Source organism: Liolophura sinensis, chromosome 1 (genome assembly GCF_032854445.1).
Source record: "Liolophura sinensis isolate JHLJ2023 chromosome 1, CUHK_Ljap_v2, whole genome shotgun sequence".
NCBI lineage: Eukaryota > Metazoa > Mollusca > Polyplacophora > Chitonida > Chitonidae > Liolophura > Liolophura sinensis.
Window position 1 is genome coordinate 24,229,432 of NC_088295.1, and position 14,278 is coordinate 24,243,709.

A 14,278-nucleotide genomic window follows, 5' to 3' on the forward strand; every position below is an offset into this window, starting at 1 on the left:
AGCTTGACAATACGGATTTTCGTATATGCTTTATCCTCAGTTTACTGTCCAAATCTATTAGATACGTTTCAATACCCATGTTGTCTTTAAACTTGAAAACATCTTTTCGGGGAGGTAAGTATACATTAATGGCGTCTTTGGTCAAATTTCATGTGGATTTGTAAATATTTATATTTACATTACAGTTTTGTTCATATAATGAGTTCAACTCATCGTTCACAAAAATGAAAAAAAAAGTCTAGGTGACAGGTTACCTCTTTGGCCCACATGGGTGAAGAAAACGCGCTATAACGTGAGACAAAGAAAACGACAAAACAGAAGATGAGAGACTATTCCGACGGAAAGTCTAACCCAAAACATCAACCACACTATTAGTTAGTGATGCAGTCCTCAGTGGAAAGAGAAAACCAGTATAATGGCTCGGGCGTGGCAGCTTACTTGTCTTCGGTAAGTGGTCGCAGTAAAGTAGCACAAGACATAAGATCGGTGGAAATCCGTCCTGCAACAAGGAGGCACATTGCAAGCACTCTAAGGACCCCTTCGTCGTCATATGACTGAATAATTGTTAAGTACGACGTTAAACCCCAAGCGCTGACTCACTCACTCCACAACACTCTGTCAGATCAAAGTCAAATGGCTGGTGATAACAGCTGTACAGGGCCTACAACCCACATCGTGATAGTACGCGTAAATCACCATTCTTCAAAGTGGCCTGTCTCCCTAGAGCGAGGATGATGATGACTTACGTCATTCCACTTAAATATGCCAGGAAGAGAGAATATACGGGTTCGCAACCAGACTAACATCTTCCAAATCTCAGTTAATATGAACATTTCATTCTACAGTGCACAAAGTGTCATTCACAGCATTATTGAACACTTGGATATTAAACTCTAAGTAGTTCCATTATTCGATTATTCTGCTTCTGACTCAACTCACTTATTTTTAATTGTCTGGAGAATCTTCATTGGGATGTTGTGATGTATTGCTGAAGCTTAGACACATCGATGCATTTATACCCTGTAATCTTGTCAAAACACTTTCTATTCGATGTTCGGGACCGGTAGATCCAGGATCAATCCTTGATCGATTCACAGCTAAGACTTTAAAAGAGGAAGTTGTATCTTCCTCGCTTGGTGTTCAGCATGAAGGGGATAGTGCAATGACTGGTTGACCCGTATTAGTATAATGGCTCGGGCGGGGCGGCTTACTTGCCTTCGGTAAGTCGTCTCAGTGAAGCAGCACTAAATAAAAGAGCGGTGGAAATCCGTCCTGCAACAAGGAGGCACATTACACGTACATGCACCCTAATGATTCCTTCGTCGTCATATGACTGAAAAATTGTTGAGTACGACGTTAAACCCCAAGCACTCACTCACTCTATTCAATGTAATTAGGGATTTAGTCTCCGAATGTACATTACATCAACTGTTGTTCTGTCACATCAGCTATTAGGCGCAACACTCCGAGGCATTTGGGAGCGGACCGGTCTCAGTGAAAGTTTCTATGAAAATTTCTGTGAAAGATATTCAGGCTCTGAGATAAAACCATTAAGGGCTGCTCCGTTTTAGAGCAGGTATATGAGGCTTCGAATAACTGCTTCCCGGTGCGTCTCTGTATACTAGCCCTTGTAGTGATGACCATTTGGGTGTTTGGGCTCTCATATTAATTCTACAAGGAAAAAGAACGGTATAAGCGTAAATTAAGATGCTCAGTGGAATTTATTTTAATAGACCGATGAAGTCGTCTAGAAAGCAACAGTGACTTGATGGTCGGTCGGTCGGTCACAGTTGTGTATTCGTTCTCCTGTTTGGTATTGTCCTCAGGGTTAAAGGCAGTTAGGCTTTAGACCAGCTACTGTACAACCACTTCCAGGACGGTTGTGGCACTGAGAACACCATCAGATGCCATTATCTTCAACAAACAAAACATATCAAATAAGCATCAGCACGTGCACGTGAAGAAAATGGCGATTCTTGGGCGGTACAGACGAAACCAGTCTTAATTTTAATACATTTAATACCACATATGGATCAACCTGGAAGTAATTCTGAGACTCAAGCGTAAAAGGGAACATGATTTCTTAAACATTATTAAATAATAATATAAGAAAGGTCAAAAACTTACGCGAAGATCAAATCTGGCTTCCGAGACATCTTTCAACGGTTTGGCCAGTACTACTTGATTACTGTTAATTATCTCAAACGTGTTGTTGGTGTTGCCACTGATAATGGAATATGCCAACTGAAATGATAAATGCAGATGCATTTTAATAACCGAACGTGTAAAACACACCTTAATCTAATTGCTTCTGCTGTGCTATATACAACAGCATTAGTCCCACATACTCTTGAAATAAACTTTCTGCAGGAGAGAATTTCATTCTCGGGTAAGAAATTTTCCGGATTCCGTGGCTTGTATTGTTCTTCTCGCTTTGATAGCGGGAAGCGATCGACGGGACCCTCCTGTATAGTCATTTGTCTAAGACCGCTTGCTTTCCACCAATATGACGTATGTTAAACGTGGAAAAGTTCATAAGTTACTTGCCAAAGTTTAGGGTTTTAATTTACCCATAACAAAGGCTCTCCAGCGTATAAGAGAACGAGTATTGTGATATAAACAACCACCAAATTATCTACGAAAGAAAATCTCCAAATCATCATGCATGCAGTTAAGGTTGTTTTCAGTCAGTCATGACCCTAGTACTATTCTCATTTTGTAATTAAACATAAAAAAATAAAATAAAATTTTAGACATTCAGAGCATACGCTGAAGTTGACTACACAGCTGATTAAGGGCTCCCCTTCCCCAACATCAAAGTAAAACACCAGCGCTAGACCTTCCAAGCTGCAGAGGCCTATAGGTGCTTTTATGTTCCCTGAATTCTTTCCGATCGTTTAGAACGTCGAAAATGGAGGGAAAACGATATAATTTGGTGATTAAACATCCGAACATCAGAAACATCATTGCTATACTTTCACAATTAATATCGAGATTATTCCATGCCCAAGTGAGGCTCTGCTGCTACACTAACACAACGCAGGTTAATGTCAGGTGGCCAAAAAATGCCAAAGATTGAGAAAATATGGATCAGATCCCATCAAAAACATATTTAGATTGCGGAGAACTCGATCATAGTCGTATGAGACTTGCTAATTCAGTCATGCTTTCCCCCCCAAAAAAGAAAAAAAAAGCCAAACGAAAAAGCAAAGAAGTTCAGATTTTCACTCCTGGAATGCAGAAGTTGTTTATTACTTGCTTCTTTGAAATAGCAGGCCGTGCCACGAACTGTAGGGAACCGCTAGCCTTTGCCCAACAGCGACCACGAGGCGATCCTCCAGCCCAGTTCACACTGCGCATCCAGGCCACTGTGCACCCACAGCATGCCGTACCTAGAAGCCCGTAATTTAATTCCTACGTGTTATCAGTCGCTGTTTCAATTCAATGTAATTCAAGCTTTATTTATTTATATTTGGCGGTGATACTTTTTTAAAACATAAAATATCATTTCGATTGTTACTTTCACCGGTGTTGAGCGACACACTGTTCTCGACACTGCAAATTAGGATCAGCTGGCCCGACTGCTTGGATCTGTATCCAGAGAACATATAGCATGAAAAACAAAAGCGTTGGGGATCTCCTTTAAGTATTTTCAGCCCAAATATTCGTTTTTAGAAAATAGTCGCTTACCAGAGTAACGTTTAATACTAGGAAGACTATTATAAATACCGATGGTTGTAGATCAGCGTCGTTGGCCATGGTGGTAAAGACCCAAGCGACCCTGGAGGCCATCTTGGGGGACAATGGCGAAGTAAGTGCGGAAGGGAAAGACGGGGTGTTGTCATTCACGTCTGTGACTTCCAGGAATACCTGAAACATAAATATATCACTGCGTCTTGACATCACCACGTCGTCTTGGCCAAACCACACGATATATGTGCTATGACTAACGGATAACGTGACCTTATATATGACCTTTAATATCAATTGATTTACTGCATGTTACTTAATACTTCTCTGTAAATGCCCAATATATCCAGTATATGCAGTTATATGTTTAGGAAATTCATAGACAGTGACTAACCAGCAGGCCACCCCGTCAACACAGAACATTCCTCAGGAAAAGAGAAGCTCACCTGTAGGTAGCTTCTGAGTTGAGTGTCCACGTTTAAGGCTTCCATAACAAAACTGGCGAAAGGCTGACTTTCTCGATCCAGAAGACGATCCGTATATATATTCCCCTACAATGCGATGGTTATTTTCTTACTGCCTACATGAAATTTTGACATACAAGTATATGGTAATATATTATGACAAAACGCGGACAAATATTGTCAATTTGTTAAAACTAGTTTTTGTCAAAACTACACCGTGGGAAGGTGTGCCAGCAACCTGTGAATGGTCGTAGGCTTCCCCAGGGTTTTGTCTTGTTTCCTCCCACCATAATGCTGGTCGCCGTGGTAAAATGAAAAATTCTTGAGTACGGTGTAAAACACCAATCAAACATATAATACAAAGCCAGGCGTGCAAGTGCCGGTATTATAATGCATTGAGCCCAAGGATCACGAAGTTGTCTTAGACTTAAGTCAGAGTTAGGTATATCCTTAAAAAGGAACAAGCCGTTATCGACGTCTCACCGTGTTCTGCTCCACCCTGAAGATTCCGTATTCATCAGAAACCCACCACCTCCTGGTAAGTGAACTTTGACCCCCCGCTAGCAGGGATTGTTTTTATCAGGCTGTTCACGGGAGAAGACTCGACCTTCCGGAATTCTGCGACTCGATATGGGAAGATGGGATACCCCGAGGTTCTACTCTCTGAAAGTATGTCTACAGAGGTAATTGTGGAAGAGCTTGGTAGTCCAGTGTCGGTGGCCCGTACTTTGAGACTGTAGCGACCCTCAGGGATCGTTGTTTTTAGCGTTACGACACCACTGAGTGAATCCAGATTAAAAATGCTGCTTTCGCCACCCAGAAGTTCATAGGAGACCTTGTCCTGCAGATCGGCGTCTGTCGCCCAAAACCTGAATACCATGTCGCCAGCGGTGAGATCGGATGGCACAATGAAAGGAGACATGACAGCCTTGAACTCAGGAACGTTGTCGTTCACATTAATGATGTGCACAGTAATTAGAGTTCTCGAGGTACTGACCGAGGTCAACCCAGACAAAATGGCTCGAACAACCAAATGGTAATCCTGTTTCTTCTCATAATCCGGCGAGCTTGCCAAAATAATGCTACCTGCTCTGGATATATTAAACACGCCGAACCCACCCGAATCGATGGTAAACTCCAGTGCTGAGCTAGGGAGGGGCAAAAAGGGCACACCCAGTTCATACAGACTGGCAATCTTTACACCAACCGGTTGGTTTTCATAGACTCTAGTTTCATATATCGTTTCGTCGACTTGAGGCGCTGTTGAACCTTAACAAAGACAGAAGCGTCAAATGGATACCGGTATTCAGTATGAATGCATATAAATGGCATGCTCACGTGGGCTGAGTATTATACAACTCACACGTCGTGAAATTATGTACAAAGATAGGTTCTACCAGAACCAACAGGCGCAAAACTTGACTGAAGCTAAAAGAAGAGGTTAGTTATACAAGGGACATCCCTTGGTAATACATAACAGTCTGCAGTGTTTTGTCACTGGAAGCGTTCTTCTGAACTTACCACGTGGCCTTCTGGAATAATGCACCCGTAAAAACGACGTGTTAATAAACATCACAATTCGCGCGACGCGCTTCTAAATCCACAAATGGCAGAACAAAAACTGAGGTAAAGAAAACTGTGTAATACATACTTTCGCATCTCAACCGATCTCCATTGGCGAAATATTCAGCTCTACAGTCACCACAGAAGCTAGCCCTGCAAAAAGAAAACATGTAATTCGATCATACTGGGAGCTGTTAGGCCTATAACTATGGTAACAACAACTGCAAAAAAAGGAATCTCTGTCCAACTGAAAATTTCAAGAAAACTTCAAATTAATGCAATAAATACACGGCTTGATTTAATTCTCACATTTTCTTTAGGAATGTGTTACAAAAATATGAATAAAATCCGTTGATGTAAACAAGGGCTCTAAAAGTGGTTTATCGACTTACACGCAGGTACCCTAAATTACACACATTCAGGTACCTCAACTTACACCTAGGTACCGTAACCTGCACACATTCAGGTACCGTAACTTACACCTAGGTACCATTACCTGCACACATTCAGGTACCGTAACTTACACGCAGGTACCGTAACCTGCACACATTCAGGTAGCTTAACTTACACGCGGGTACCGTAACATGCACACATTCAGGTACCTTAACTTAAACGCAGGTACCGTAACCTGCACACATTCAGGTACCTTAACTTACACGCAGGTACCGTAAATTACACAAATTCAGCTACTGCAACTTACAGGCAGGTACATACATTGCAAACATTCAGGTAACATAACTTACATTTAGGTACCGTGATTTACATACATTTAGGTACCTCAATTCACATGCAGGCACAGCAACTTACACTTATTCGGATACCGTGACTGAAACACAGGTACTTTTACGTATACGAATGTACCGTAACTTACACGCAGGTGCCATAACTTGCACACAGATGGGTAGCGTAATTTACAGGCAGGTACCGCACATCCAGGTATCCTAACCTACACGGAGGTACCGTAATTTACAGCCAGACAGACAGCGTAACTTACAGGAAGGTACAGTAACTTACAACCAGATCGGTAGCGTAACTTACACGCAGGTAGCGTTGCTGCGCAGAGCGCATTCTGGCAGGGCCTTACAAGGGTCCACTGCACACATCGCAATAGGTTGTTGAAGGGCGCACACTGGAACAATCAGAAAAGGTCTAAATGTATTAGGCCACCTAAATAATCTATATAATTATGACGCGATCATCCATGGCAAAACGTTATGGATGGCTACAGCTTTGTATATACGTATATATAAGTTAATATATACGGCTTACGACGGGGAAAAGGTTTGCCACCACGACGTATCTTATCTTTGTTTATTGAACCTTTTCATGCTACTACACAGAAAAGGTAGTAGAGCTTCACCAGTCATCCATTTATCTGATTAATTACAAATTGTGTGAAATGAGACTTTAGACCAAACCACGAATGCTGCAGATATTTCATCAGTTGATCTATACTATATAAACACCGGTAACCAATGATTTACAAGCAAGAAATAACAATTTACTTTTAGCCATCATTGATTGGAAACAATTGTCTTTCTCTTGTCAGGTGACAGCTCAAACACAGCTCAAACTACCACAAGTTCATGTATCTTAAATTACATTACGTTTACGTAATAAAGCAAAGTTAATTTTCATAAAAAACACCTTTATCAGTAATATTACTAAATGTTTATATACTGTGTCTCCTTGTGGCAGGACGAGCCCATGCAGCCCAAGTGATGCCGCCACTGAAGTATCATGCCAAAGACACTACACATGACACCCCACCCAGTCACATTATACTGACACCGGGCCGAACAGTCCTGTTTCTTTCCTGTAGCCTCTCAGTGCTGAGCGCCAAACGAGGCAGCGACAAGTACCATTTTTAAAGCCTTTGGTATGGCCCGACCAGGATTTTATTTTGGATCTACTGACTACGAGGTGGACGCTCTAACCATTAGATCACCGAAGCGAGATGCGATTATGCGTTTGCTTTTACTAACATACCCATATAAAGGTACAGTACGTCAATATGTAACTTACAACAGGATTCCCACTTCATATAGGGAGGTCAAAGGTGCATACCTTTGGATATCTCCAGGATGGCAGACGTAGACAGGTTCCCTACAGTGGCGACAACGTTGACTAATAAGGTCTGGTTGTAGAGTGGTAGCGCTAGTATATATACGGCACCTGGAAGCGTTCACAATGTCACACTTAGAAAACTACCAACATTAACGTCACATCTGGATATTCTCAGGTGAACTGTCCGAAAAATATCATCCGAGGAAAAATTAACTGAAACATACGACTGTTTAAAATTTACCATTAAGACAAGAAATTTCAACTATTTAATCAGGGAAGTATCATATATGAAAGACACATAATGAGCTCTTGCTCTGTTGTCTCAGGTACTGCGTATAGGTGTGCAAGTGCAAATAATTTGCCCACCTGTGAATTCATTGATTCCTATAGTGTCTGATCCTCGGATGGCATATCTCACTTGGTCCTGCATACTGGAAGCGGTGGCTGTCATCATCGTCACGAGACCACCTCTGGAAATGTTAGCCAAGACGTTGACAGTGTACCATCTTTTAGGGAAACTTAATGTCAGGCTGTTATCAGGGAGGATTTCCACATGAACATATGCCACAGACATGTTGTTGGGGGTTGATTGGAATGACGCCATCACAGTAAAAGTATGGCTGGTCATGTTTTTTAGTGGTCTTGTTACATATAAAGACCCGGTGAGTCTATCCACTCCAAAATATGTAGTGTTGACGGCGCTGTAGATGACGACTTCCCCCACCGGAACCGAGGCATACACCTGACGAACATGGAAAAAAGCACTGAGGATGGGAGCAGAAGAAATTTAGAGTTGTAAGGGTATTCGAACATGTTACTTCATTGAGCACGGGTGATAGTGGCATCAACCAAAAGTGATATTTGAATTACAAGTAAATCACGCAGAAAGCACAATATCGGGTAGACCTGTAGAATTCACAAGGCAAGGAAAAATGCTTTCCGGTTTATTCATATAACAAGTGCATTGGCCATTGAAAACACTCTATATCTTCCACACGGTGTAAATGTCATGTCTCTACCTCACACGGTATTAATCCAAGGAAAGTAAGCATGAAGTCACCACTGCCTAATTTGCCTAAGTAATTTTCGAATAGGTCTACTCCACAGCGCGCTTCCATCACTCCATCAGCAATACAGGGCAGGTGTGACGTCGGTTGGGAAACAAGTGGAAGGATATATATATATATATATATATATATATATATATATATATATATATATATATATATATATATATATATATACATAGATTCCTTCCTTTAAAGTTAGACGCAAGAAGATGATCATATAAAGTCTCATTGAGTCAACTTCAGGAGGCTTTTCACAAATATGACTGAGCTCTCCGGATACCTGTCACAAATGCGTAACCTGTCCACTTACCTGTCCGACTATCGAGCCAGTAGTGGTCTGGTTAGACGCGAGCCTAATCCTGTAATGGGGAGATGTGAAGATGGGGCGTATGGTGGACGGTATGGGCGTGGGTTTCACTGGAACAGAGAACCATGATACCGTGACGTGAATATCTTGTCCCATAATTTATCAATACATGTGCAATAATAGCAAGGCGACGTATTCTATGACGGAGCTGACAAATAGCACAGTTCTGCTAGAAATCTTATTGCCCTTGACCAGACGAGGGAGATTCCTTCATACAGTCTCCTCAACTCATTAACACCATATTTATGTTCATTATACATGTATTGAAGCATTCTATAAATTTCATTATATGCTTCTGCAATGATATAATAATATAGTTGTTAATCACTGCGATTAGAGATTTCGTTTTTGGCATGCGAATACGAATGCCTAATTGATGACATTTGGTTTCACAATCACCGTTCCACTATAGAACTAGAACCACGTAAACTTCGTTTGCACTAGGATTGTGGCAATTGGTAAAGTAAACTCTTCACGGTTTTGTTAGTTTCTTGTTTTTAGAGTAGGTTGTATGGTTTTACATCAGCTTATGTGATATTATACAAGTCTTTAAGTCTGTTTCTGTCTTATTATATTCTGTGTTGAGGAGGCTTTCTTTTTAAAATATACATAGATCTATCAGAGGCTACTAACTGCACGATGACAAAATGTAAATGACACATTCGAGTTTTATACAAATCTGTGGAACCGTTGTTTGTTTCCCTTGTTCCTTTTGTATATTTGTTTATCTAAATGACGTCTTCAAGGTTACATTGTCATATCAAAGCTGATGCCTTGTAGCAGAAATGTACAAATTGATTTCGTAAAATTTTGCGCAGGATAACTCACCTGAGCAGACGACTAAGTGGCCATTTTTGTAAAACTCAGCGTTACAACCTCCACAGTAATTAGCTCTACAACACAAGTCATTACACAGGTTTAGATTGGTTACTATACACACATTCTAGAGCACGCTACAGAACACATTCAAACATCTTGTATAAATTGTCAGTCGAAATATCGGATAGTATACTGGAAGATTGACATTACCAGTCTGAAATACACTAAACCACGCAACATGTTTATCAAAGTGAAAGTGAAACAAATCAACATCACAAAAAAGAAGTCCACAACTTCAAAAGACGACTTTTATGCGAAGTGATGTTACATATTAACCCCTGTAATATACAGGACAATTACATTTAAAACGTGTATTTTGACCACATTTTAATCTTTAAACGTAGCTCCACCTAAACCACTTCAAGCTTGGTTGACTGGAACTAGAATAAGGAAACCACCGTGAGGCCTTAATGCTACACATACACGCTCTCATGATATTTGCCGATATAAATGATGGCGATCGGCGTAAAACTTATGAAACTTCATAGGGACAATGCTTTTAATGTGGTAAGCATATTCGTATTTTTAATATATAGTTTTAAACTCCGTTACTTGATGTGACAGATTGAAATATTCTTGTAAAAAAAGTAATAAATGTACTGTAGCAAGTTCAACTTCCGTGTACACCTATCATGTGCTGGATCAGAACTTACAAGCAAGCAGCTCCCTGCATTTCCGGGCAATTTGAAACTGGATCTTGAATGGGCGACATACATGGATCCATCAAGCAGGATGCGATGGGCTCATTCGGGTGGCAAACTGAAGAGAAGATTGAGATAAAACGACAATATTTGTATATGTAGTCACTTTGACATATGCGCCCGTTAGTTTATAAAGAGGAAAAAAATATGCGCTCGTACCTTTATTTACGATCAAACGTGTGCCCACACTCACTGTTCCAAGTGTGGCTGTAAGGTACACAGAGGTCCTCTGCAACAAGGGCAACCTGTGAACATAAACGTCACCTACAAAGAGGCAAAATAATTTAGGACCAGACAAATTCTGATTTCAAGAACGACCAAAGAGATTCCGTAACCGAACGATTTAACGCTATTTTAATCTGTTATTATATTGTATTAACTAAATCTTGGTGAATACAACACATTAAATGTTATTTGCAAGGCTTAGACATATGTCGCATAAGTAAGATAATGCAGTTACTGGTATCTATCATCTGTGAAGAGCTTAGGATTTGCATGTCCAAGATACCATATACAGTGTATGTAACTCACCCGTGTATTCGTCAATACGTAGAGAGCTGGAGTCATTCAAGTAATATTTAACTAGGTTCTGCTGCGATGGATCTTTGGCAACAGCACGGATAGTGGTCACGTGACCGTCTCTGGGTATATCGTTGTACACTTGTATCATGCCGGAATTTTGTAGCGTTAGGGCAGACGATTGGATTGTTGTGTTGCGGACAGAGACGAAAACCGGGGCGAAGGATCTGACTTGAGGGGTGGATTGGTAAGCCGCAGTCACTGTGAAGTTATGGTAGGTGGTGTTTCCCAGGGGTCGAGTCAGATACACATATCCACTGGTCCAGTTGACGTTGAAGTACGAGGAATTTAGTAAAGAGTACACCACCTGTTCACCGCCTAAGCCAGATGCATACACCTACACACATAGAGATATCATACAAAAAATACGTAATTTTATGATACCATCATCACTATTGTATAATGCTTATATTCCGATTTTTACTCAGATAATGTAGGAAAATACCTTCCCACGTACAGAGGATACGATACAACGATTATGTGATCTTTGTATTGAAATAATAGGGAATATTTTTACCATGGCACTAGAATGAGACAGGTATGGAAATCGGATAAGGCCATCGTCGCATCATCGTTCCATCGATCGGCGATGACACGATGATGCGAAGCAATGGTACGATGGCACGAAGCGATGGCACGATGGCACGAAGCGACAGCATGATGGCACGAAGGGATAGTACGATGCCAGCAGTGTGTCATCGCAATGTGCCATCTTTTGTGCCATCGTGTCATCGCTTCATGGCATCGTCCAATCGCTTCGTGTCATCATGCTATCGCGTCGTATCATCGGACCATCGCTTCGTGCCATCACCGGCCGATGAAACGATATCACAATAATGACCTTATCTGGCTTCCATAGGCAGGAGCGTACATGTATAACATTTACTGAGGGTCATTCTGACATCTCACCTTAAGTTTGTCTCACTAATGCACTCTAAGTGGAATGAACTGTTATAGGGCAACTCTTCAAAATTTCTCTTTTCCTTTGTCTTATTTATTTGTTTGTTTTTTCTTGCACTTCCACTTAGTATGTATCATGCTTTATATGTTGAGTCTCCTATAGACACACATTACATGTGTCTAAAATAAAAGCATGGATATAAAATGCTCTGAATAAATGGTGTGTGTCGCGAAGTACGCTCAGGCAGATTACAAATTATATTTTTTCAAGACAAGTTGGATGGGAAAAGGACGCTTAAGTTTGGTTAAAAGTCACGCAGATTTCCAGAGACAACTTACTCGGAGAACTGTGGAGTTGACGGTCAGATTGGAAGAAACTGCGGTGGTGTAGGACGATGTCCAAAAGTTTGGTTTGTCGGGTGGTGGTACACCTGTAAAAGAATTGTCAATTAAAACTATTACAAATCTATTACTATAGAGGGACCTTGGTCACAATAACCGCTCTGTAAAGTTTCGCTTCGTCGACCACTTCTCCAACAACTTAAATATGGTGTGCATATATGCTCGCATACATCAAGTGTGGAGAAGTTTGTCAGTAACTTGCCAAAAATCAGTGGTTTACGTCGGGAACGCTATCTGACTGCCATCGTGTAAGTGAGAAATTATTGAGACTGGTGTTAAGCAACAATCAAATAATAAATAAACATAAATCTTTGTTGCGACGAAACGGAAAATGATTTAATCCATCAGTTTGATACATGCATGTTTTGAACTGAGAGAATCGCCATATATATAGGTGTAATCTGGGCTTAAATTCAATCAGCAGTATCCAATCACCACCAATTTATATGAACAATATCGATAAGTATTTATCCAAGATAAATTAAGACACCATTTGTGATTTTCTGTTCTCGAATCGAAACTAGATACAGAGGGCAATGTGTACTTATAGCATACACGACCGATTAAATTGATGCTTTGTTTTTTATTCTGCTGGAACCTGCATACCATATGCATGGGCTATGCTGATTCGTTCTCATGCATGATACAAGCAAACTCTACCAGGTCAAAGTGATTAGTATATGTATAACATGCTCTGCACGCGATCAACACAAACAACTTACCAGATGACGTCACATTCAGGTTCACGGCAACAGTGGCACTCTTGTAATGGTTATCAGTTACAACAGCATAAAACATGTATGGTTTGACCTGATCTTGGACCAGGTTTGTCACCGCGTAAAGTGTCCCAGATTGCCTGTCAATCGTGACATCATCGGTGCCAACCACAGAAAACCAGAGTTTCGAGTTCCAAGGACTATACGCGCCGACCTGCAATAGAATGTTTGATGTTGATTATGTATCAGCCAGAGAATGTTGTTAGTCACGAATACACCACGCCGATACAGAAGTTCATCATGAAATATGAACGCAGAACTGTCCTCAAGAAATAGGCCATAACTGCGACTAATATTTTAGTCCCAGACCATAAGAAGTAATTTTAAACAAACCTGTCCGATAACTTGTTCTCTTCCTGTGACGTTGAAGAGGTAGTTTCTCCGATAGAACATCGGTGCTGGCTGTTGTGAATTGTTTTCTGGAAAAAATAAGACAACACAAAAGATTTGTCAGATTAAATCCAGAAATGTGTATGTATAAACTGCCCGATTGTTTCGCCAAAAAAAAAACCAAAACAAAACAAAAAAAACAAAAAAAAAATAGACCATGCGCTGACGCTATATGCTATATACGTCATATGTATATCATTTGGTGTTCGGAATTACTTAGGTGTTAGATGTGCTTACAATTTAAGTATGCGGACGCCACAGGCCATACAGTTAAGACTACAGTTATGTACCTGCCTTAAAGGAGTATTAATAATACGATCCGACCAAGTGTTGCTCACATTCATCAAAATGGACAGGCGATATATATACTCAGGCAGACTTTTTTGTGCATGTTTCAGGCAGTACGACCCAGAGAGTCTAGTCTATAGGG

The 14,278-nt window shown here is 40.7% G+C and overlaps 1 protein-coding gene across 1 annotated transcript; it reads right to left on the bottom strand.

Annotated features, from left to right (window-relative positions):
- Positions 1-1,708: 1,708 nt before the first annotated feature.
- Positions 1,709-13,875, bottom strand: LOC135482174 (fat-like cadherin-related tumor suppressor homolog). The gene is made up of 17 exons (XM_064762038.1): positions 13,792-13,875; positions 13,405-13,612; positions 12,620-12,711; positions 11,333-11,717; positions 10,961-11,065; positions 10,754-10,859; positions 10,050-10,114; positions 9,165-9,271; positions 8,151-8,526; positions 7,785-7,892; positions 6,756-6,846; positions 5,806-5,870; positions 4,638-5,423; positions 4,137-4,241; positions 3,730-3,870; positions 2,128-2,244; positions 1,709-1,914 (listed from the first exon to the last, which is right to left on the bottom strand). The coding sequence occupies exons 1-13, from the start codon at positions 13,849-13,851 to the stop codon at positions 4,672-4,674; spliced, it is 2,520 nt and encodes an 839-aa protein (XP_064618108.1). The 5' UTR covers positions 13,852-13,875; the 3' UTR covers positions 1,709-1,914; positions 2,128-2,244; positions 3,730-3,870; positions 4,137-4,241; positions 4,638-4,671.
- Positions 13,876-14,278: the final 403 nt, after the last annotated feature.

Coding starts and splice junctions, on each gene's coding strand:
- LOC135482174 (XM_064762038.1), bottom strand. CDS start 13,851: ATGTTCTATCGGAGAAACTACCTCTTCAACGTCACAGGAAGAGAACAA. Junction 13,613..13,791: donor GAGAACAAGTTATCGGACAG/GTTTGTTTAAAA, acceptor ATTCTATTGCAG/GTCGGCGCGTATAGTCCTTG. Junction 11,718..12,619: donor TCAACTCCACAGTTCTCCGA/GTAAGTTGTCTC, acceptor CTATGTGTGTAG/GTGTATGCATCTGGCTTAGG.